Genomic DNA, 25,089 nt, shown 5'->3' on the forward strand with positions numbered 1-25,089 from the left:
GAGGCATTCAAGGCACAGGATAAGTGAGTAAAAAGGAACAGTGGGTCAGAAACAGCAAAGGGAATGAGACTGGAGAAGCAGACAGGAGGCAAACCATGGAAGGCCCTGTTTTGTATCATGTGCAGATAATCCTCTGGGGAGTGGAAAGATATGACAAGTGCCCTACTTGCATTGTCTTTGAAATGTAATATTTGCTATTCAGACGCTCCAGGGCTCTCCTCTAAGCTGCATGGCGAACAGTCACACGTCCCACTCACACACCTGCCATTGTGAGGGGAGGGTGGGCTGGATCAGGACCCAGAGTGATGGACAGGGCTGCACCCCCCCCCCCCCGCTTCATTCTTTATGCTCACCTACTGTGCTTACTACAGTTTACATGCATTACATAATGGATGCGCAGGCTGTGTTATCTAGTTGTAATCAACAAACCCTCAGAAAATGGCAAGAGGCTTTATAAGATTTCCAAGAAACCCAAATTGGGATTAATACTAAAATGTTACACAGATTCTCTCTCTCTGTCTCTGTTCACACACACACACAGCATAGACAGCAACAAACTGGTAGAGATGACATTTCCAGTTCCAGGACAAACTCTGTGTGATGTGTTACCAGGACTAAAAAATTCATATAATCATAAATAGTACTGCACATTGATATTACTAAATTATAATATTTTCAGAGTGAACATATTTTTGGCAGTTAAATGAAATTTTAAAAGTCTTCGAAAAATTTCATTTCACGTTAAAACCCATTTTAGAGTGTGTACCTTTTACAACGAACATTGCAAATTGGTACAAATACACACAGATATAATATATAAATACACAAGCATGCGTATCCTGGGTGTTTGCTTGGACATTTTTGACCGCAAGGGGACACAAATGAACACGTCTGAAGACCAAGGCTGTGGGCAGTGGGAGCCACTAAAGAGCTGAAGCCAACGGTGGGCTGGTCAGATCTGCACTTTGTGTTGCTGAAGGTCCCAGGAGAGCAAGCCCGTGTGGGGTGGGTCTGCCCTACTTAAGGCACACTATGAGTTCCTGGGTTAAAGAGGGACGAGATTTGAAAGATACTGAGGAGGTAAAAATAATAGAAATTAGTGATTTGGTACCAGACTGTAACTCCATGAGGGCATACTGTGTTTGTTTCCTTAACTACCATTGCCCAAGCTAGTGTGTGTGGGTTTCAATGAATATGCGTTGACTAAGAGAACGGATATGCGTTGAAGAGTGGGGGGGGGGGGGCAGAATCAGGAAGAGGCTGAATTTTCGACTGCATGTCTCGTAACTGGTAGTGTCACTAACATGGAGGGACGCCCAGGAGAGCCTCCAAAAGACAGGGATGTGGCCAAGGTACCTTCAGTCAGTCTTTGTTGAAACTAAAAACAGCAAAAACAAAACAAAACAACAAGAAAGCCAGAAAGGGAATTATCAATGATTTTTTAAAATTTCCTCAAAGATAAAAATCAACATGAAAAAAAGACAAAATCACACTCTCAGTTTCCTGCCAATGATCTTCGGCTGGGACATAAGCCTGTCAGGATGAACTTTGGTTAAGGAAAGAGAATCTATTAGATACGGCTTATCAACCTAGCACTGGAGGGAGTAAACAAAAGGCAAACCCCACACCTGTCCTCAGGCTACTGATGCTTCTTCAAAAAGAAACCCGCTCGGTTGTCTCATACGGCTGTGTTTCAGATTCTCTGCCTCCTGTTACGCTCATTCCGGTGAGATTATGATTTCGAATGTATGAATCACAGCAGGTAAGTTTTATTTTTCAAGATGAGGTAAAATGCTTCACATAGCTGAGACTTAGCATCCAGTAAAAAGAACGATTATATTACATTCAAGGCAGGTTTGGAGAAGATGGAGGACAAATCCACAGTGGCTGAAAGAAGCCAGGGAGCTCTCAGGTCCTGCCCGGACCTCTGACGTGCTTGGCACCGTGTAGACACTTGATCAGGGTATTTTGGGGAGGAAGGAAGAAATTCTAGAATTCCACCTTTGTGGCTTGCAACAATGTTAGAGTAGTAAGTATGTCTGATACAGTTTGACAATTCGTACATTCACATGTTCCCAGGTGATCACTGAGATAACACGATGAGACAGGGCACTCAGTGTGTTGTCTTAGCTATTAGCAAATACAGTGTCCCATACGAACTCGTTTTATGACCTGTAACAGGTTACTTTAGCACGTGGCACAAATTTTCAACACTGGAAGCTCAATCCACTCTGAACAGGGATTAGAGATGCTATAAACAGCAAAGGTCTTATTCTCGCTCTCTCAGAAAATTTAAAAATTAGGACAAAGGTCAAAAGACAACCGCTCTGAAATTTGATCACGGGACCAACAGCAATAAAGGGAGGAAAGCACCATTTGTGGGGGTGACCCAGTCCTTAGACTGAGCAGAAAATCACTATACTCCACAGCACTTTGCAAAGAGAAGGAGTCATATTGCCTCTACCGACTAGCAGCATTCTGATGCAAAATGCACCAGCTTGAAAACCACTGACCCCAAGGTCTAAATTAGAAAACAGCAAGTAACTGTGTTTATCTTTCTTTTACAGCAATATCAACTTGCTCCGGCTTCAAAGTTCATTTGGCATTTTATTTATTCTGTACCAAATGACATCCCCCCCTCCTTGAAGGAGTCACCGTTTTCTAGACTATATAGTTACTTGTGACTTAGCCGTTGTTGATTAAAGCATCCATTATCAAGGAGACATCTTTTTAAAGGTATCCTTGCTAGAGGATCAAATAGTCAGTGCCCTCTGAAAGGTGAGTAATTTACTCCAGATGCTGGAAAGGCTTATGTTCTGCAGTGCGGTGGTCTCTCTAGTTTGGACGTTCAGTGAAAAAAGTAAAAGATTATATAGAAAAAGTTTATGTCGTTTTAACTTCATGACTTTAAGTTCATAAATTTTTGAGTTCCTCTTCCTATCATAAAGAACTCTTTCAGAAAGGCTGTTTGTGGACGGATAAATATAAAAGTTTTTAAAATTTCGCAATTAGAGATAGGTTGAAGGTTTTGATATATCAAGTGTCAATTAAAATTTAAAATCTTTCGATGAAGGTAAAAAAAAGGGATGAAACAGAATTTAGGATATGTCACTATAATAATACTTAAATTCGATTTAATTTAAAATAAAGAGAGAAAGAGACTGGGCCGACTAAATGTAATTTACAAAGAACATTAGAACTTCATGTTCAAAATAACTTGACGTAGTTAACAGAAAATTGCTGCTTGCTTACCTCTTCATAAACCTTCTTGGCACTGTCATTATCTCCCATCAAGAGGTACCCAACTCCGAGGTCATTCTTTAAAGCAGTATCATCCGGAAACAGTTGAACTAGTTTCTGTAGAGTAAGCAGGGAACCTCTCATGTGTCCTGATTCGGTGGAAATAAAAAAAGAAAAGAAAAGAAATAAAAGCAGAGGACGCACACCTTTGTATCAATACAACACTACAAACCATAAGAGACAATTCAACAGAGCCTGAAGACCAGCTTAAATCTGACTCTCTCTTCTGATGGTTAAGTACCCATTAGGATCTCATTAAGCAGCTGCAACGGTGTTAATCACTCCCATCAGTAGATACTGAACATAATACAGGTCACAAATATTGTAAAGACACCCTTATCTTCTAAATTTGTCAACATTTACCTTTTTATGTCAAATTCCCTCTTAAGAAAGCTTTAGTTACCAATTCCTCATTTTAAAAATGTTTTACTGGAACGTTTTGGGTTTATTACGATTAACTTTAAACTTAGGAATACAGAGCAGGCAAATACAAAGTCTAATAAATTTCAGGGTCCAGCCCCCCGTGTGAAACTTGGAGAGGCGCTGAGGTCCTGTGCTGACCCTGCTTCCCATTAACAGGTCCTCTTCGCGCCATCTCTCGGTAAGGACCTCATCCTAGAGCAAAGCAGACATCATCCGGTATTAGGGGACCCTCTGGTGGCCGACAGGATGCTATGCACACATGAATCATGAAAACCCCAGCTTCAGTTCATTTTTCAGGCCGTCTGATGGAAATTTAAGATTTCAGGGGCCAACTGTCATTACTCCTCACCACAGCTAGAAAGACAAAAATGGGACGAGTGTACATGACCAAATTAATTACCCAAAGGGCGTAGGTGACCACCAGCTGAAAATCAGCCAAGATCCAGTAGGACCAGCAGTAAGCTAATGCAGCTGGATGCCCCCCTAACAGAAACACTCTTTGGCATAAAACACCACCAACTTACCCCACCACCCGCTCCACCCATTACTGGCCAATCCGGGATGGTTTGCTCAGCCATTTGCTCCTTTGCTAATAAATCTGATTCTCCACCTCTCTACCCTTCCTCCCCATCCGCCCAACTTAGGCTCAGACTTGTCTTCCGCTTCTGAACTTCCCCTGTTTAACCACGACAAAGGCCCAGGTGAGAACTGGTCCTTCTGCCGTGCCCTCCCCATCCTCTCCGCTTTGCACCACCAGCAATTCACCACCACTTTTGTGCACAAGTCCCTCAGAGCCTCCTCTAGTGAACTGGCCTGATTCTCACTGGGAGTTAAGATGACATTCAAATACTGAAGGACTGTTTTGAAGGAAGGGTTGTCTTTCCCCAGGGCCGGAAATAGGCAAGTGAGGCACCTGGTGCCAAGTTTAAGAGGGCACCAAACATCCAGTGATCAAGGGGGGTGATATTTTATGCATTCTTTTTAAAGATCAAAATTAATATACAAAATTCACAGTTCTAAACAGAGCCACATCAGAGCCCGAGGAAAGAGGACGACCCAGTCACACTGACTTTGCGCCCAAGGCGAGTGCCTCCATCCTGCATGTGTGCTGTATGCTTTTCTTTCCCTGGACTGGCCTTTATGAATATAAGTCTAATGGATCATTTCTTCTCGTTTCTAATCATCACGTGGGTTCTACTCCTAGCACAGATTTCAGTCATCTACCAAAGGGACACACTGCCTTTAACTCCAACCCTCAGAAGGGTTGATATGAGGCTCAGTTGAATATGACTTTTATGAGCCTCTCCTGGTGACATCAAGATAATTAGTCTATGTAACTCATCCAGCCAGCAGAGAGCCCACCTTAGCAGTTATACAAGGCTTCGATCCCTTCGTCCTGGCTTACCGATGGCATTTTGGGTGAGAGAGAATCAGTCACTAGCCTGGTTATAATGAAGTTAGGATACGGTTAGTCCCACCTGCCTTTGGCACTGGGAACCCGGGTCAGTAAGAGAAGATGCTTTGTGCTGATCTTTTCAAAGCATTAGTCATTAAATTTTTTTTTGTCTATCATCTTCTTTAGTAGAGAGTAAAAAACTTACAGGTAAAATTTTTAGAGGGCTTAGAACTGCTAACATTCCTCTATAAAAATTGTTCTGCTGATGGTTTCAGCCTCCATGAATCAGTTGGTGATAGTTAAGAGAGAAAAGAACTTAGCACGGCAGGAAGTTTTTGATTCCAGACCTACTCCTTTGTCGGCTATGACTCCTTACGCAAATACCCCAACCTCTCAGAATTCCATTTGCTTCATCTGTAAAGTGTGTGTGGGGTGGGAAGGCAGCAAATATACCGTCTGCCTCTCTGTAATTATGAAGGTTAGGATTACTATTTCAGTCTGACCCAATCAGATAAATTGCCTGAAATTAGTGATAAAACTCAGGTATCCGTCCATGTAACTGAACTCTTCCAGGAGCACGCACAGCTTCTCAACATGAAGGCACACCATTTGCTACTGATTGGTTCTTATTTCATCTTACCGAGAAATTGTTGTCTGTCTGACCGCCGCTTCAGGCTCAGCTTCACCAGGTCTGCGGGGACGTCGGGTAGGCTGGCCACCTCCTGGTAGGTCTCGATGGCCCTGCGCAGAATCTCGTTGCTCCTTCTCTTCTCAGCCAGATCATCTTCACACTGGAGGAAGTTCCCACACGGGATAAATGTCCCAGGACACGCTATATTTGCAATTACCCCAAATATTTATCAAAAGGTGACTTTGGGACATGCTTTAAAGTCAATTCAAGACAAATTAAAATTTTCTTTCTATCAGGAATAAAAAATAAAGGAAAGCAACATGATGTGCTATTTTAAAAATATGAAGAAAAGTTAGCTACCAAGCTACAGATGAGAGAGAAGATCATAAAGGCAGGACTGTTACGCGCTCGGGCTGATGGAAATGATACAGTTGTTGTCTGCTGACCCCGATCTGTATTGTACCACGGATAAGAGGAACTTCTTTGCATTCATCTTTCACAAATTTAATTAATACAAATTTAATTAGTATGTTTTTCAGGAGGAGATAGGAAGAATTTGAGCATCTGGATTTCGAGTGGTTGCCACCTCTAGTTCAGAGCAAAGCATACTTGTTTTATCTCTAGATGTGTTAGTTTCCGTGTGAGTGTCATACACAAGTGACTGCACTGTCCTCTCCAAAAAGGTGTTGTCGGCTTCTCCCGGGTCTGGAAAATTTCTGCAGCTCTGCATCTGTTGTTTTCCAGCAGGGCTGACAGTCAAACCAAAAACCCCGAAGTTGCCCTTGAGTCCTCTCTCTCTCTGACTCTTAAATCTAAGCCATCATCAAGTCCTCTCACCTCTGCCCTTGTCCGCTTCTCCTCTCCATGACCAGGACCGCAGTCCGAGCCAGCGCATCTCAAGGACACCTGCCACACTCTCCTATTCTTCTTGTTTCCACTTTTGCTGCCATAATCCATTCTCCATCCAGTAACCAAAGCAATTTTTATTTAAAAAGCAGCCAGGCGGGCAGGCCCATGCACAAACCCCCCTAGGGCTTCCCAGTGCTCAGAGAATGCAACCTGTGAGGCCCTGGCCCCACCTGTCCCTCATCACCCTCCCTCGGCACACCCCTCCCCTGTTCCCCAGCGGATCAAGCCAAGGCTGTGTCCCTGCACCACGACCTTTGCCTCTGCTGTTCCCTCTGCCTGAACAGCTCCTTCCTCGACCTTGTCACGTCTCAGCCACTTGTCACCTCCCTAGGGAGGCCTCATCTCAAGTGTTGTCTGCCATGTCACTCTGGATCACATCGCCTGCAGCCAAAAGAGCTTAATAATATGTTCTTTATTCCATGACTTTTTTCTTTGTGGCATATGGCATCATGCAAAATGTTCTATTTACTTTTAACACTTCTAATATTCTTTAAGTATATATTTATTTATAAAGACTCAGGGTTTTGCTCAAATGTCCCCTCCTCAGTAAGACCTTTTCCTGCTACGCCATCCAACATTTCAACCCCCTCACACATCCAGTGGCCGTGTTTGTCTTTATTTTTGTCTCCTGACAAAGTACCCAGTAGCAAGCAATAGATTTTACTTCTGTGTCTCATGCACTGTCTTCCCCATTACGATGAAAACTCCACGTGTTTGGCTGATGGCTGCATCTGCAGTGCCTAGAACAGAGCCTTCATAGAGTGGGCTTCCACTAAAAAGCTTTTGAGCATGGAACTTTAAAATATCTCCCACTGGAGGCATATATCCAGAGGAAACTCTAATTTGAAAAGATACCCCAATGTTCACAGCAGCACTATTTACAGTAGCCAAGACATGGAAGCAACCTAAATGTCCATTGACAGATGATTGGACAAAGAAGATGTGAGAAAAAAAAAAAATATATATATATATATATATATAATGGAATATTACTCAGTCATAAAAAAGAATGAAATGCCATTTGCAGCAATATGGATGGACATAGAGATTACTGTACTAAGTGAAGTAAGTCAGACAAAGACAAATATCATCTCACTTATATGCAGAATCTAAAAATAAATGACACAAATGAACTTATTTATAAAACAGAAACAGACTTACAAACATAGAACGCAAACTTATGGTTACCAAAGGGGAAAGGGTGGAGGAGGAATAAACTAGGAGTTTGGGATTAGCAGATACAAACTACCATATATACAACAGATAAACAAGGTCCTACTTAGAGTTGGGAACTACATTCAACTTCTTGTAATAACCTATAACGGAAAAGAATATGAAAAAGAATACGTGTGTGTGTGTTACTGAATCAGTATGCTGTACACCAGAAACTAACACAACATTGTAAATCAACTCTACTTCAATTAAAAAAGTATCTCCCATTGGAATATAAGATCCACCAGGACAGAGACCGTGAGGGTGTTTTTTATGATAATCCCGGGCCTAAAATAGTCTGTGGCCCACAGAGGGTTTCTGAGGCTATAGATGGATGTGTTAAAACTTCCTGAACTGAGGGGCTGGAAGATGGAGAAAGTCTGATAAGGAAGGAGCAGGTGGGGGTGGGAGACGGGGATAAGGTAGGTGGTAAGAAATGTTGGCTGACAGAAACTACTGAGGGAACAAAGTACATTTCACTCTATTTTAAAAGTCTTCCCCAAGCACAATTTGCAACCTCCAGTGATAAAATGAGGTTCTTAAAGCTCTGAGAAGCCTGAAGTGAAAACTATGTGGTGGCTCTACATGGAATAAACATGGAAGTGATGGGAAATCAGTGACAAAAGTGTTATTCGTTCTCTTCTTCTCAAATCCACAGAGAATCCATATGGAGGGTGAGCAAAAGAATGGCACCTAATACATCAGTACACAATAGCAGTAATTAATTGTCTTATTCAAAACAGTATTTCTTGCTTGAATTTATGCATATGTATGAGAAACTGACTCTGTATGCAAGTTAGAAGGGAAAACAAAAATGCAAATACTGGGTGGAGAAAATCCAATTATACAGAACACAAGGACATCAAAACAGTGTCTTAGCAGCCTGGTTTCAACATACCTGTGCCTTCCCATATCGCGCCCCTGGACTCTGAGGATACCTGCGAACAAGTTCTTCAAATGCATTCAGTGCTTCCTCAATTTTTTCCTGTTCGGAAAAGGCAATTAACAATAAAAACCATAAATTCAAATGCATAATGTTGTTCAATACAGTTATTTAATATTCACCAAGTAATTTTGTCAAAATTTTCTGGACTCCATTCTGAGTATAAGATAATTTTTATCTTAAGATTTTAAATAATTAACTGTATAATGGCAAACAAAACTAGAAATTAATATAAATACACTTCATTTTTTTAAAAGACAGATGCCTGGCAAATGATGTAATGAGTCTTTGTTAAAGAAATTGCACTTTCGCTCTATAAGTACGGTTCCTACATGCATTCTTAAGTATATATATATATTTATATACATTTAGGATTTAACTTGTGGGGGAAATGCTGCTGGCAGAGTGTTTTGAGGTCTGAGATGAGAAATCTGAAGTTTACTTGTTAAAACGGTGAAAAATAAGCACTTAGGATGAGAGGACCACTTGGCTACAGAACCTGTCACTCGCCGGACATCAGGGTTGATTTGGCTCAGCTGGTTGCTGGAGCGCCACACTGCCTGTGTCATGTGACCCCTCCCAAAGCCCATGTGGACCCTTACGAAGATGGTCCAAGCACCTCTGATAGATCTCTGGTCACCACTGCAAGAAAGGAAACGTGGGATGTGCAACAGGTAAACCTGGTGGGTCTCGGCATGGAGGTGGGGAACTCTCTCCCCACCTTTGTCCATCCAGGGCCATTCCACAGGGCGAAATAAATGTCTCCTGGCTTCTAATGGATGGTAGAACACTGGAGCCATCAGACAGAGACAGATTTTCTGAGTTGAACCTTACCAGCTGCCTATAAATTGGTAAATCCATAAATTCCACCTGCAAATGCATGCTCATCGTCCATAGGCTTATCTGCCATTTGAAGCTGTTTGGTGAGGTGTCTTTAAAGGTCTTTGGCCTATTTTTTAAATTGGGTTGTTTGTTTTCTTATTGTTGAATTTTAAGAGCTGTTTGTATATTTTGGATAACAGTTTGAAAAACCACTACTTCATTTCTTCCACAAATGGTTTCAAGAGATAAAGAATTCATGTTAAATATCTTTTTCTTTGTGACTTTCTTTTAAGTACCCTGTATTAGTTTCCTGTGGCTGCTGGATAATTCACACACTTGGTGGCTTAAAACAACAGAAATTCATTTCCTCCCAGTTCTGGAGAACAGAAGTTCAAAACCAGTTTCGCTGGAGCTGAAATCAAGACATCGACAGGACCATTCTTCCTCCAGAGGTTCTAGGGGAGAATCTGGTCCTGTCTTCACATTACTTTCTCCTCTCTGTGTGTGCCTTCTCCTATTTTGTCTGTATGAAATTTCCCGCTGCCTCTCTCTCATATGGAAACATGTGACTGAATTTAGAGCCCAACGGGCTAACCCAGGATAATCGGCCCCACCTTAAGTTCCTTAACTTAATCATGTCTGCAAAAAATCTTTCTCCAAATACAGTAATATTTACAGGCTCCAGGGACTGGGACATGGATGTCTTTTGGGGGATTATTTTCAGCCTACCACATGTCTTATGCAACTTAAATTGCAAATGTCGAAGCTATTTTTGTGAAAATCATGCTGAATGCACCATTTCCAGATTTTAAACGAAGAAACAACAATATTCACAACAAAGTTGCTACAGTATTTTGTCCCAGCTTACCACTCCCTTAGTTGGCCATTAAGCTTATAAAAATAATGGAATATTTCGGCTCTGTCCTAGGCGTCCTCTGGATCCCTTAACACAGAGGCTACGTGCTCTTCCTAAGGGACCATCAGCCCAGCTCTCACCTGGTAAAGTAAATATGCTCGCTTTTAGTCTGAAAGAACCCCCCTTCCCCAGCTTCTTACACAGAATATAGCTCCTGACACCATCATACAATTTTTATTAAAACATTTCAGCTATAAGATAGAATGCTTGTGAAGAATGGCCTGCAAGTCATCCCTTCCTCAACATAGCTCATCTTTTATCCCAGGACCAAGACAGTTCACTGGAGAGACATGTGCTTTGGCTCCTCCTGTTTTGGCATGAGGCCAATGGGCTGCGTTAAAAGACATTAAGACTGTCTCCCGCAGAGACAATGCAGAATCCACTGGTGCGACATTAGGGAGGAGCCTGTGTCATCCATCAGCGTCCCCTTTATGAAGACCAACAGCAGAACGTTTCTCTCTGGACCTGGTGCAGAACAGCTATTCTGGGGAACGCAATTCACCTTAGAGTGTGATGTTACGCCCCTTGTTCTGACTACGGTTTGCTGTATTCCAGCCCCATTCAGAGCCTGCGGTGTGAACTTGAGTGTGTCGACCCTACTCTGGCTTGATTACGTTTCCCCCTCTGTCTCTTTTTTCCCCACGTACAATACAGTAATGATAAGTGACTCCCACAAGTGATGCCAAATATCTCGGTGTATCATCTCAAATCCCTTTTCTAGGGTGTAAGGAGGAGTTTTAAACAGTATTATCTTTAAAAAATAGATGATGGAAACATTGCTCTACATTTTTGGAGGAAAAATAAAGTGACCTCAAACTTCCACGGCGCAGAGCATCTGAAGCTAGGATGTGACCCGAGACAGGCCTCCTCTGACCAGGGAGTGCTTAGGGCCACAGCTCTTCCAGTGTAGTGGGTGGTGGCATTATTAGAAAATACCGGCTAAAAAACTTAATTACGCTGACGATTCAGTCAATAACATGGCTCCCTGTGGTTTCAGAAGCAAGAATGGCCTCTGTGGCCCCTTCCTTCCTCCTTTGTTTACTCTGCTACCAATGTTACCAAATCCACGGTGCTCCTTGAGAGAAGCGTCATCATTTCTCCAAACAAGCAGGAACCAGAGAAGACTCCATGCATTGTTCCAGCACTTTTATGTTTCAATGACTTATTTACCCTTTGATAACTGAGCCCTTTTTTACCATTCATTATAATTAGGGCTTTGGGATTAGCAGATACAAACTACTATACATAAAACAGATAAACCAGGTCCTACTGTAGAGCACAGGGAACTACATTCAATATCTTGTAATAACCTATAATGAAAAAGAATATGAAAAAGAATATACACATATAACTAAATCACGATGCTGTACACTAGAAATTAACCCAACATTTGCAAATCAATTTAAAAAATTACATAAACATCCTTCTCGAAAGCTGTTAGTTTTTCTTTATCCCCAAAGTCACCTGTGAAATAGGCACCCCACATTTTTGCTAATGGGGTGTAGCACAGGGACAGTGGAGAATGCCCAACAAGGTGACCGAAAAAGAAGATGCCTGCTCCACTTCTATTAAGAAATGCAAATTTTCAACAGATAGTAGATGGCTCCATTTTATAAAGTTAAACAAGACAGATACAGAAATCTTTTGATGTTAATTTAGTGAATAGCGACTTTGCTACAATATTCTTTGAAGTCACTGCATTTCTATTGGCTGTTTTAGAGGGTAAGCCAGGCCTTGGTCTGGGAACCTTGCCTAATGCCAGTTACAGACGTCTCCATGCTTGTTGGGACATTGCCAACAAATGTGTGGGAAGCACATTCTTGTGCTTTGGTGCCTAACTTGGGTATTTTTATTGTTGTTGCTTATTTATGAGTTTCCTTATTCCTTTTTTTTTTTTTTTTTGCAGCCAATGTTTACTGATTAATAACCACATTACAGGAAAACTAATGAATATTACACTGAGTATAAATTCAAGTAAAGAGTAGAGAAAGAAATTTTCATAAAGAACAAGCACAGGCAGACCATGGTGATCTCACGGGCTTGGTTCCAGACCATCACAAAAAGCAAATACCGTGATAAAGCAAGTCACATGCACGTTTTGGTTTCCAGTGCATAGAAAGTTAGGTTTACACATACTGCAGTCTATGAAGGCTGCAGCAGCTTTATGTCTAAAAAACACAATGCACGCACCTTAACTAAAAATACTTCAGGGTGGGCAGGGATAAATTAGGAATTCAAGATTTGCTGATACTACTATATATAAAATACAAACAACAAGTTTATACTGTACAGCACAGGGAACTGTATTCAATATCTTGTAGTAATCTATAATGAAAAAGAATATGCAAAGGAATAAATGTATGTACATGTGTGACTGAAACATTGTGCTGTACACCAGAAACTGACACAACACCGTAAAATAACTATACTTTAACAAAAAATACTTTACTGCTAAAAAATGCTAATCATCATCTGAGCCTTCAGTGAGTCATAATCTTTTTGCTGGTGGAAGGTTTGAAATATCGTGAGAATTACCAAAATGTGACACAGAGACACAAAGTGAGCAAATGCTGTTAGAACAATGGTGCCAAGAGACTTGTCTGATACAAGGCTGCCACAAACTTTCAATTCGTAAAAAACATGATATCCACAGTCAAGTGGAGCACAGTGCAATGAGGTGTGCCTGTAGGTGATGGAGTGAAGATGTTATTAAATATATTATAATAAATATTTGGCACAATGATTAGATGAACACGACCAAATTAAGAGAACAGATAACTTCAATCTAGTGTTAATTTACTATCCTCAAAAACTGTAATATTCACAAACAAATGTAAATGATATTTCATATTAACTGACAACAAAGCAAGACATAAAACAAGCACCCAGGAAACTGGAGGTGCATGAGGTTAACTCCAAGTGAGAAGAATTTTAAAACTAGTATCATTTCACTTTACAGCAACTATCCTAAGAGTACTGGACTAACCAAATTTTTTTCATTTTGCATCGAGAAAGTTTAAAATCACAACCCCTACTTATACGGTACTTGACAGAACTGATGCTTTTTGTTTTTAAAATCTCATTTGATCTTTACAAAAACCAAGTAGGGAGTACGAAGAGTACCTATGATTCTCATTTCTTAAAATAAGGAAACAGAGGCTCAGAATGACCAAGTGATTTGCCCAAAGCCACACAGCTAGACTGAGATGGAAGTGGGCAGGCTCCCAGGTTGGCTGGACTCCAGGTAAAGTTCTATTTCTGTTTGACCATTTCAGCTGCAGTTTTTCTTTTCATTTGATTCACTCCACACAGAATGCTGATGTGCCTCTATTTAAAGGTTCTCTTACAGCGTTTTTTAGAAACAAATCAAGAGTAAAGCCTGAGTTTATTTAACAATGAAACCACAGCACATTTCTGTGAAAAACAGAACATCAACCTACCCTTTTACGGAGTTTTTCTGCAGCATCGAGTTCAGCTTTAATAGTCTTATCAAATTTATTCAATAGTTTAGGCTTCTTTTTCTTGGCTGAAAGAAAAAGGGGATTTTAAATTTTTATTTCACTTTTTCACCTGGAAATAGTTATTAAGAATAGAGATTTACAAGAGTAGGAAGAAACCTAGCATTGGTCCCAAGTCTATAACTGCAGGAGCAAGTGCATTCCCGGTTCACCTCCCCACACGGCTCACCCCACCCCCAGTGAGACTCAGTCAGTTACTGGCAAGGCACAGGGGGATGGCCTGAACCCTTTGCTCATGTGCTCAAAGGTGTTCTTGGGAGACTGGGTGATACTGGCATCCTGAAATTCTCAGGATCGTGTCCTAACTTCTGGAATGAAATGGCAGGTGTGATTTCTAAACTCTTACCATCAGCAGTTTGGCCAAGGCCAAGGACTGCTTACAGCCGTTTTTGAGCTCTTCCACAACGTTAGCGATCATCGGATTAGTAGGAGCCAGGGAACTCAAGTGAGCAGGATTTCATAGTCTAGGGCTGAAGGCCCTTCCATTGCATCACGGACCTAAATTCCAGCATATTCCATTCTTTAGCCAGACCGGACCACCTCACGTTCCCCAAATAAGACTTGTGTCATTTCTGACTCTAATTTATCCATGTAAAATGGCTTCTTCCTTATAAGCTGAAAATATGCCCATCCTTGAAGAGCCAGCTCACAACACACTCAGTCCACACGTCACTCACCGAGTGCTCAGTTTTCTTTCCCGGTCCCTCCCTATCTCACGACTCAAGTCCGGAGCACCTGCGTTCCTCTTCTATAGTGGTTCTTCCCCATATGGCTTTGATTACAATCATTTGTGTGCTTAGCTCAGTCCCTTCCCCTGCAGGGTGGCACCGTGTCTCAGATGCAAGCTGAAAGTACTCGTGCGTGCGTATGTACGGAGCAGGAAGTCACAGCCAGCAGGCGGGGCCGGTCCTGCTGGAGGACCCCCGGCAGAGCCTGCAGGGAGGACGCATGCCGGTGCTCCCTGGACGCCCAGAGCAAGTAATCCTGCGGGCTCGGGCGTGCGCAAACTGGAACCCTGAAGGGTAAGCTGGAACTTCCGCAATGTTCCCACGTTAACCTGACACCGTCAATTCCTTCTGCCCGTCCTGTGAGGAAGGACGAGGGGCCCTCCTTCCTAAGGGCACGCCCCACCGCCCGCGCCTGCGCGCTGCCGGCTCCATCCCCTCCGCAGCCCCCTATGGGCGTTTGACAGCGCTGACCTCTCTGCCATCCTAAAGCCAGCAAACCAACCAACCAAGACAACCAACCCCTCCCCTCACTCCTGGCTCCCTCTCAACCCTCGGGGCTCCTTCCTCACCCACCACTTGGGCAAAAGCCAGTCTTCCGGAAGGAAGGAGGCTCAGTGGTTAAGAGTCAGATGGTAGGGGTCTGAGTCCCGCTGCCCTGTCCCAGCTCTGTGACCTAAGCTAAGCTGGTGCTAGATGTTTCCAGCCCTCACTGTCCTAATCTATACAAAGCGGGGAGAGTTTCCGAGAATTAAATCAGCACTGCACGTAGTCAGCTGGCACAGTCTTCAACATCCAGTAAGTGCTCTGTATCTGAGCGCTAATGGTCCCTCCCGCCCTCTCTGCAAGTCCCCCTGTTCCCTTCTCTGTCTGACCTGGCCCCCTGCAGCATCGGGCCCAGCGGACTCCCTCCTTCCAGAGACGACCCCTCTCCCTGACTTCTGTGCCGCCCACTCTCCTGGTTTTCTTCCCCGTCTCCTCTGCAGCGCCTGCCCCTCTGGTGATCCCGGGATGTTGGGCCCTTCAGGGTCAGTCTTCAGCCTTGAAAGGGTTTGCTGTGTTTAACTTCCAAACTGAGCTACATATTACCCAGTGAATTTTCTCCTGCAATACAAGAATGGTAAATCCAGGTGCCTAGTGACAGAGGATTCAAGCTCAGATCAGAAACGAAATTCGCTCTTGGCTCACACGTTCTGTCTTGTATTTACCCTGTTTCAGAGGATGATGTCATATTTGTCTGTTATCCAAATCACAAAACTGGTTAGAGAAGCGAGTAAAACAGGGCGAAGAAGGAACATGAGGAATTATCCAAAGACTGAAAGTACTTGCTACTACATTTTCGCACCCACTGTGTGCCAGTCTCCAGCCCAGGTGCTTCACACCTGCCTCCTTTCAGTCTATCAGCCTCCTGGCCGTGGGGAACTTGACTCCCCAGATGTGGCCACTGAGATTTCAAAAGGGTTAGTCCTTTGACATCTCCTGTATGGCTGTGTGCATCACTGATGCCGTCTTGCTGAAGACCTTTTCTGGCATATGCCTGGTGCCCACAAGACCGTTACCTACTCATAAATGTTGATTTAGGAATACACGCCCTATGTCCAAGCACAAACCCCCTCACCTAGGCTAGCTATCAAATGGTCCCCGTGGCCACTGCCACTGTGAATGCTTCCAGATCACTGTCCACCCAATCCCATCCTGTGAGTAAGTGACCCCATAAGAAACTGATCCCTTTTAATTTTTTGTAGAGCCAGGATGCCCACCCCGGCTCTAAGAGGTGGCACAGCAAGAACTGCAGGACAAAGAGTGGACAGCTGTGGCTCCCGACCCCACCCCGACGCGGCATCCGAGACGCCCACGCCGAGGACCAAAGCATCTGCTCTGCCCGGGGCTGCCATTTGCTTTTGATACAATTTTGTATGGCTGATCAAGGACCTTCATTTAACTTTACTCTGAGAAAGAGAGAGAGAAAACGAGAACTTCTCCCACCAACTCAAAACCTATCTGAAGTCTGTATTCGGTCTAGGGAAATACGTACATCCTGAAATACCGCTCACGGTTGTTTCCTGGAACCGGCTTTACTGCCTCTCACAAACTGGCTCCTTGTCTCTCTCCTGTCACCTCCTGTTACCTACATTTTCACATGAACTTTGACACTTCAATGATTTTTTCTCATGGTGGTTTCTTTTGGCCTCTATTTCTACAAAAGAATACTTTCATTTCAACTTTCGAGACCCAGTGTAAGTGCCATGTCCTTATCAAGTCATCTAAAGACGTCTTCCTGTAAAGAAAACAAAAACAAGAACAAAAAAACCCCACTTTTTTTCTGTGCTCATAGGATACTTTGTTTCTAGAAATGGTAAAGTTTCAGGCTGTGCTTCAGTTAGTCATGTATGATGTGCACTCACTTCCCCACACCACTGTCCACCTTGCTGGGTTGTTAATTTTTGTGAAAAAAAGAACCGTGTCTTTCTCATAACTTCTTTACAGCACAGTGCATAGCCCGTCTCATAAAGAATCCTCAGTAAATGCTTCTGAACGTATATAAATACATGCAAGCATGAGTGAATCGGGATGTTCCATGAAATCTTGCCATTTACCACAACATGGATGGACCTAGAAGGTATTATGCTAAGTGAAATAAGGCGACACAGAGGGACAACTACAGTACGATTTCACTTATGCGTGGAATCTAAAAACAAAACAAAACAAGACATAAACAGACTCATAGAGACAGAGAACAAACTGCTGGTCGCCAGAGGGGAGGGGGTCAGGGGGTGGGTAAAATAGGGGAAAAAGATTAAAAGGACAAATTTCCAGCTACAAAATAAATAATAGGGACAGAATGTCACATAGTGAACACAGTCAATAATATTGCAACAGCAGATGCTCACTGAACTTATTGTGGTGATCATTTCAAAATGTACAAAAAATATCGACTCACTATGCTGTACACCCAAAAGTAATATTATATGTTAATTATAACTCAATCAAAAAAAGATATTTTAGAGGAGGATAGGACAATGTCAATTCGAAACTTAGGCATATCAGCTATTTAAACAACAATCAGAAAATTGTGAGCCACCAAGATAAAGAATGAATTGAGAATGAGAATAGCCTGCTTTATAAAGAAGGTCTGGTCCAAAAAGTGTCAATGGACAACAAAGGAAGAGAAGGACACAAGGTCATGGGTGAGACCATCCCCCTTGAAGATCTGATAGAGACCACCAATATTTATTGCTTATTCTATTTTAGTTTTTCAGTATATTTAGCAATTTAGAAGACAAATGGCAGAACACTAGTCACAACTCACTAGTAAGTTCCTGGACTGCAAAGTTCGGCCAATTTTAGTGGAACAGAAAACCTTCACTAAGCAGCTTGCTTTTATGTTCAGAGTCACTGCTTAATGCCTTATCAAATTATTTGCTGGCAATAATAGTTGACTTTATTGATCACTTACTCTGCTAGACGTGTGCAATTCAGCCAGACTGCACGAAGTGCCACCAGTAGGAGCCAAGACTGGAGCCAGGTAGGAGGTCAATGCCAGCGTCTATGCTGTGGACCATTTTGCTGTACACCTGGCATCTGGCCCAGAAGTTAAAAAACATGGTGTTCCTAAGTGCTCGGAGAGTGATGACAGAGTGGAATTAAGTATTAGTTTAAGTATTGTGTTGTGTAAGGAAGTCGCTGAACTTTGTGCTACTTGACTCAGAGGATAAATGTCATTAAATAGTCACGGCGATCTCCCTTCATTTTGTGTCTCAAAAGACTCAGTGTTCACACATTACACAGGGATTCCTGGCTTCGCAGGAAGGTCACAGGGTCTGCAGTCTGGAGGAGGCCAGGGTGTGAGCCTCAGTTCTGCCTTTCTTAGGCGACTTGCTTAATCTCACTTCATGAAATGGGGATAATCTCTGGCCCTCACCTCCCAACCATAAAGAGGCATAAAACATCATATAAATGTTAATCATGACTTCCATCTTTAACACCATTTCATTTACTTTAAAATTCTGTTCTTTAATTAAATCGGAGATGTGAATGACCTATCTTCTCAGTAAATGAGGAATTAATTTTTTTTTTTAAGATACCAGATTTGGTCAATGGTCAAACATTTCCTGGCAGAGATGTTGGGCAACCAATAAATTTGCCAAACAATTCCTGCATCTAGTTTGTATCTCCTGGGTCAACAAAGACCTAAGGAGCCACAGAGTCGCTTCGAACTTCCCTTGCTCCCTGAGGCCTTCTGTGTGTTTCAAGCAGGACCACATAAAATCTGAAGGACTGCTCTCTGCTACAGGTGAGTTAGATGAAAAATAATTTAAAAAGCAAAATGATTTAAGGGAAGGAAAAGTAAGACCAAAATAAGACACAAGAAAAATGCCCTCCATCTCTGAGATGCAGCCCGAAGCTGAAATAATCAGGCGATGCTTTATTGCAGTATTATTCACGGTAAATAGCAGTTAACCCAAGACAGCCCCCACTACGTGTTTTAATCTTCCTATGTAAGAACTGGAAGTTAATTTTGCTTTTCTTTTTAAAATCAATGGTAGATTTCAATGTCAGAAAAAAAATCTCTGAAGTTGTCTGGCAGTGAGGAAATCTATAAATTAAGGCAAATGAGAAAAAAAGAAAAGGGAAACAATAGAGCAAAACATTCAAGATGTCAAGAATCCAGTATGAGGATTTTTGATGAAATTCCTCCTGCCGGGTACAGGGAAGGCCAGCCCCTCTCGACCAGCACTCCCCCAGCACACAGGCAGCGGGGGTGGGTGTGAGCCCTCAGTTCTTTCTCCCTTTCATTTAAAAGTGGGAATTGTGCAAGGTATTCTATTGCCACACTTCACACTGGGGTCTGAACTAAATCGGCTATCACGTTGAGAGAGGGGCATGTTATTCACTGTTGAGAAACCCCATCCGCAGCCAGCCGTGGGGGTGCTCCTGGCCGGAGTCTTTGTATTATCTCTGTGAAAAAGGAAAAATTAACATGTCTGATCCAAAAAGGACCCCTTCTGAGCCCACTTCCTCTAATGCTATCTTCCTCGCAGGTACACAGGACGGGGAGAAGAGGTAAATCCTGGCAACTCTGGGGGACCGTCTTCCCTGCCAGCCTTCCCTGCAGCCTGGAGGGAAGAGGGGAGGGGCACCTTCCTTCACCTCCTACAGCAAAGGAATAATGCACTTCTCTTCTCCTAAGAATTAAGTATCAGCTACACGCCAGCAGGAGTTCAACGTTCAAAGCTGAAACCGAACAGTTAACATAAATGTTTTTCAGTGGAGAGACACAAGCTACTACAACTCAGTAAACATTAGATAAAGGGCAATTGTTTTCATCTGCTCCTCTATTGAAATAATGTGGGATTCTGCTGGGAGCAGTCAGTGACTCCAGCAAGTATTCCAGTTTATTAAATGTAGTCTGCTTTCTCCCCACAGGGTTATTTTAATAAATTATACATCACTCCCCTTCTAGAGTAATAATCCTTTAACAGATGTGACCCCATATGTTAAATTAGAAATTTCAGAGACGCTAAGTGATGTGTTTTCTATACATAACGGAAACCCCTTCAGTGCCAAGGCAGTCCACAGGTTTACCAACAGCTGCTTCAGACATGATGAATTTCATCTCCATGTTCGCTGTTCCATAAAAGAACAGCCGCCTTCCCCAGTTTTACCTTAGATACAATTCTAACAGTTCCCATCTTCTCGTTCTAGAGACTAGAGGCTTCAACTGATCACAAGTCAATTAGAAAGAGGAAGTGAGTGTTGCTTGAATCAGACATACGCTCAGCAGCAGGAAGTAGAAGCCAACAGATTAAAGGAAGAAAGACAGAAGAACCATCAGAAATGAACCCAGCTCAAACAGCACTGCATTATGGGTCAAACTGTGCAGAGGTCAACAGTGCTGTGTTCTCAACAGCTCCAAAAGGTTTCCCTGCACAATAATGGATGCTCATTAAAATGGGCACGACAGTCTCCAACCACCAATAAAAGGTACAGTGTGTGTGCAACATACAATTTAAAAAGGCAGAGATGTGTAAAAAGTATTTCAGAAAGATATCTACCAAGTTTTGTTTATTTTGTTTAAATGGTGCTTAAAGGTAAAGTCATCTTGAAATATTTGTTTCTATAAAATGTTGATTTCCCAGGAATGTCAAATAAAACAGTAATTTTCAAGCCTGGATGCACATCAGTATCACCAGGAGAACATGAAACAAAATAGAGATTTCCAAGCACCACCGAATGAGAATCATGAAGGAGGTGGAGGGAAGCAACAAGAACCTCTACTACAAAGAGAAAAACAAAAAATAATAAATATAGGTAACCCTGCCATGCAACACCTCAAATAGATCTAAAGATTAGTATATGTTATACATGTGAATAACTTTGGTATTTGTAAGCTTAGTTTCTAATACTGCCTTAATTTTTACTTAGTTGTTCAAATGTCAATAAGGATCTATACGTTTGATTGATGTTTGCCAGCACTGATATTGGCAGTTGGCTTTGATTATTACATCTTTTAAGTCGTCACGGGAGGGTAATGGGAAAACTTTTCAATTAGCAATAAGCACACCTCAGATAAACCTCTCCGGCTACGATACGCCCACTGCACAAAGCTTGATCAGTGTATCGTTTAAGACAGAAGTTACACCTGGCTCATATTTTTCCAGACAGCATCAGAGATTTCACCAAACCCACGTGGAAAGCTTTCAGTACAATTTGATGATTGCAATGAAAGAAATCCCAAGAGTGCCTTTGGAGTTTCTCTCTGTGCCAAAAATGAAAACCTGATATTACTGGAAGTATTAGTCTTGGTTTGAGGGGTAGTGGGAGACAGTAAGGTGACCACAAACTTTCAACAAGCAACCCAGCTGTAAAGATCTGGATCTCTGTGGAATGAGAAATAGTTGGGTTTATTTAGGCAATAGCAGGATGATAAAGTGACAGATAAATGATTTCTGATATTTTAACAAGTAGAAAATGCATGTTTAAATGCCAGATTTTCATTACAGACAAGGGTGCATATGGATCAATAACAGAGACATAAACCTATAATTCAATATACTGAAAAGTAAAGCCATTGCCCTTCGGAAATAGATGTAGTGGAAATAACAATAATGAAGAAAGGGATGTTATTTTCAAATACTAAGGTTGAAAGCATACTTTCAAAACAAAATCAAATTTCTAAATATTTCCATATCATTCATGAAACAGCGGTTTGCAAGACACTGCACATCAGATAATGAAGGGCAGTGATCCCTGAGAGACAATCAAATTTTTCAAAACCAGTGATAAAATGGCAACTCTAAACGTCGACAGAATAGACAGTAACACACAAGGTAACAAAAAAAAGGATGATAAGATTTCTTATTAGAAAAAAAAAATAGAAGAGAGTGAAGCAGTATTTTTAAAGTATGAACAGAAAAAAAAAAGTCAACTGAGAATTCTATACCCAGCAATAATATCCCTTGAAACAAAAGCTTTTCAGACATACAAAAGCTGAAAGGATTCATCACCAGCTGGCTTACGCTACAAGATATGTTACATGACATCCTTCAGGTAGAAGGAAATGATAATCATGGGGAATATGGATTTACACACAAAAACTGAAAGGGCTGGAAACAGTAACTGCATGGGTCAACGTGTTTTCTTCCTTGTTATTTAAAACTCTTTAAAAGCAAATTAAATAAAATAATTGTTTAAACAAAAATAATAAGCATGTAGTGCAGGCTTTGGAGCATACTTAAAAGTAAAATGTATGACAAGAGTAACACAAAGTCGAAGAAAGAAGAAAGTATATTCCTTTAAGGTTCTATATAGTGTATGTGAAGTAATATAATATCACTTGAAGGCAGACTGCAATAAGTTAAGAATGTATTCTACAAACCTTAAAACAACCACTAAAGAAAACAAAGAATTATGGCTAATAATCCAACAAAGGAGATAAATGGAGTCAGAAAAATTATTTGATTACTCCAAGAGAAGGCAGAGAAAGGGTTTCCCCCTTTGAAGAAGATTTGACAAGTAGAAAACCTACAGTAAGATGACAGGTTTAAACCTAACCATATCAACAACCACATTAAATATGAATACCTCAGTTAAAAGCAGAATTTCAGCTTGGATGAAAAAGTAAGACCCAACTATACCCTGACTCCAAAAAACACAGTTTAAATATAAAGACACAAATAAGTTAGAAACAAACGGAAGTAAATTGGCATGATGTTCCAATAATATCAAAAGAAAGCTGAAGTGCCCATATTAATGTCAAATAGATTTCAGTCCAAAGGATATTATCCATGGTAAAGGTTATTTCATAATGATAAAGGAGTCAACTCATTAGGGGAACATAATACTCTAAATGTTTATGCATCTAGTAACCAAGCTTTAAAACGCATGAATCAAAAACCAGCAGAACTGTAAAGAGAATTAAAAAATCTGCAAATCCATTAGAGATTTTGCTACTGTTCACCCAACAATTGACAGAAAAAGTAGGAAGCATATCAGCAGGATAAAGAAGATCTGAACAAGAGCGTAAACCAAGTTGACCTAACTGTCATTTCTAGAACACTCCCCCCACGACAGCAAAATAGACATTGTTGCAAATAAAGCTTAAATAAAGCTTTATTTAAGCTTAAGCTTCCACCTTAAAAACTAGAATAAGAAGAGCAAATTAAACATACAGCAGTAGAATAAAGCAAACAACGAAGATCAGAGCAAATATCAACAGTTTAGAAAGCAGAAAAGTAACAAAGTCAATGAAATTAAAGATAATGAAGGACAGTGATCCCTGAGAGACAGAATCAGATTTTTCTAAACCAGTGATAAGACGAGAACTCTAAGTGTAGACAGAACAGACAGGAACACACAAGGAAACAAAAATAAGGATGATAACAGATTTCTTATTAGAAAATTGAAAATTATGAGGCAGAGCAAGAATTATAAAATACTTTGGAAACACAAAGAAACGAGGCAATAATGCTTCTAACAGGGATCACAAGGTAAGAATTAAGGAAGAATTTGGTGTTTAGCCGAGTCTTGAAGCACAGATTTAACTCGGGATGAGGCAGAAGCAGAGAAAAATCTTCCACACGTAGAGGGAAATATCGAGGTGGAAACGTGAAAGACACAAGTTCAGGGATCTGTGGAAAGTTGGATGGAATTTCACCAGACTCTGGTTCAGGAATCCTGGGGGTCAAGGCTACATAGATGGCTTGGAGTCCGATTAAGAAGTTTCTTGAAAAGTAGCCTGAGGAATTCAGACCCTGTTCCACAATCAGTGGTTACTGATGGTTTTGATGAGTGACCATAAATAACCTGTGTTTTAGGACATTTCTCTTGTCGTGAGCGCACTTAAGTGGACAGGCAGAGGGGGAGAAGTGGACGTGACTGCAACAGTCAAAAAAAAAGCCGTGGCAGGGCTGAGGGCAGGGCAGTGAAGGGAGAGGGTCAAATTCCTGGGTAAATTCAATGGTTAAATTTTAGGGGAAAAGAAGAGTTGAAGATAAAACTCCTAGAAATAATTAAACCTGAAAATACCAAAGAAAAAAAAAAGCTGCGATTTCTCACGAGAAACAGTTACATTCAGACAACTGTGTCTCCACTTGAATAAAAATGCATCTGTTAATTTCACTGTGTTTCTAGATTATCATGTTTTTTTAAACATAGTGCACTACTGAGCACACTGTCACTCAGAGAGGAGGTGGTGACATTCTGAAACATCACAGATTACTGTCAGCCTGAGAGATAGAGTATCTGTTGTGATTCTTTTTATGAATAATATGCGGTTTATTTTTGTGCAACGGCACACCACATGTTTTGGTTTTTAACAGATGGCAAACTCTTTTTACCAGGGTTTTAAACTTGCACCCTGGGAATGAAAACTATTTATACAGTAAACACTTTTAGCTGATCCTATCTTTGGACGCATTTAATTAAAGAATGAGCTACCAATAGCACAATCAGGCAGACACATGGGAGGAAAGCAGGAACTTGCTTCCTTGCTGAATGCATTATTTTACCCCAGCAATTTAAAGCACACATGGACATTAATGGTGTGATTGAGTTTTCTAATAAATCCCTTAAGCAGTTAGAGTTTTTAGTTAGCTGTTTTCCGTAACAGTGTTAATAAAGCTTTAACAACCGAGGCAGAAGGTAAGCAAAATTTCCTCTTTAATGAGATGCCACTGCAAGCATCCCTCAGGTAGCTCTCCAGGATTCCCGCACCTTTCTCAGTTTGCCGATGCTCATTTTCCACACGTAAACACTTTCTAGAGGGACATCCCTGGAGAATCACTATTCTTCT

General features: G+C 41.5%; 1 protein-coding gene and 1 pseudogene across 9 annotated transcripts in view; both read right to left on the reverse strand.

Annotated features, from left to right (window-relative positions):
• The window catches only part of ASPH (aspartate beta-hydroxylase), a 160,452-nt gene that overhangs the window by 37,912 nt on the left and 97,451 nt on the right, over positions 1 to 25,089 (reverse strand). For all 9 annotated transcript variants that reach the window (XM_074354914.1, XM_074354912.1, XM_074354911.1 and 6 more), the window contains 4 exons: positions 13,993 to 14,078; positions 8,770 to 8,856; positions 5,760 to 5,910; positions 3,253 to 3,389 (listed from right to left, as the gene is read on the reverse strand). In XM_074354914.1, the coding sequence (XP_074211015.1) occupies positions 3,253 to 3,389; positions 5,760 to 5,910; positions 8,770 to 8,856; positions 13,993 to 14,078 (461 nt within the window). The remainder of the gene's footprint in view (positions 1 to 3,252; positions 3,390 to 5,759; positions 5,911 to 8,769; positions 8,857 to 13,992; positions 14,079 to 25,089) is intronic.
• Positions 21,293 to 21,405, reverse strand: LOC123613056 (U4 spliceosomal RNA; annotated as a pseudogene).

This window comes from Camelus bactrianus, chromosome 29, assembly GCF_048773025.1.
Source record: "Camelus bactrianus isolate YW-2024 breed Bactrian camel chromosome 29, ASM4877302v1, whole genome shotgun sequence".
Lineage (NCBI taxonomy): Eukaryota > Metazoa > Chordata > Mammalia > Artiodactyla > Camelidae > Camelus > Camelus bactrianus.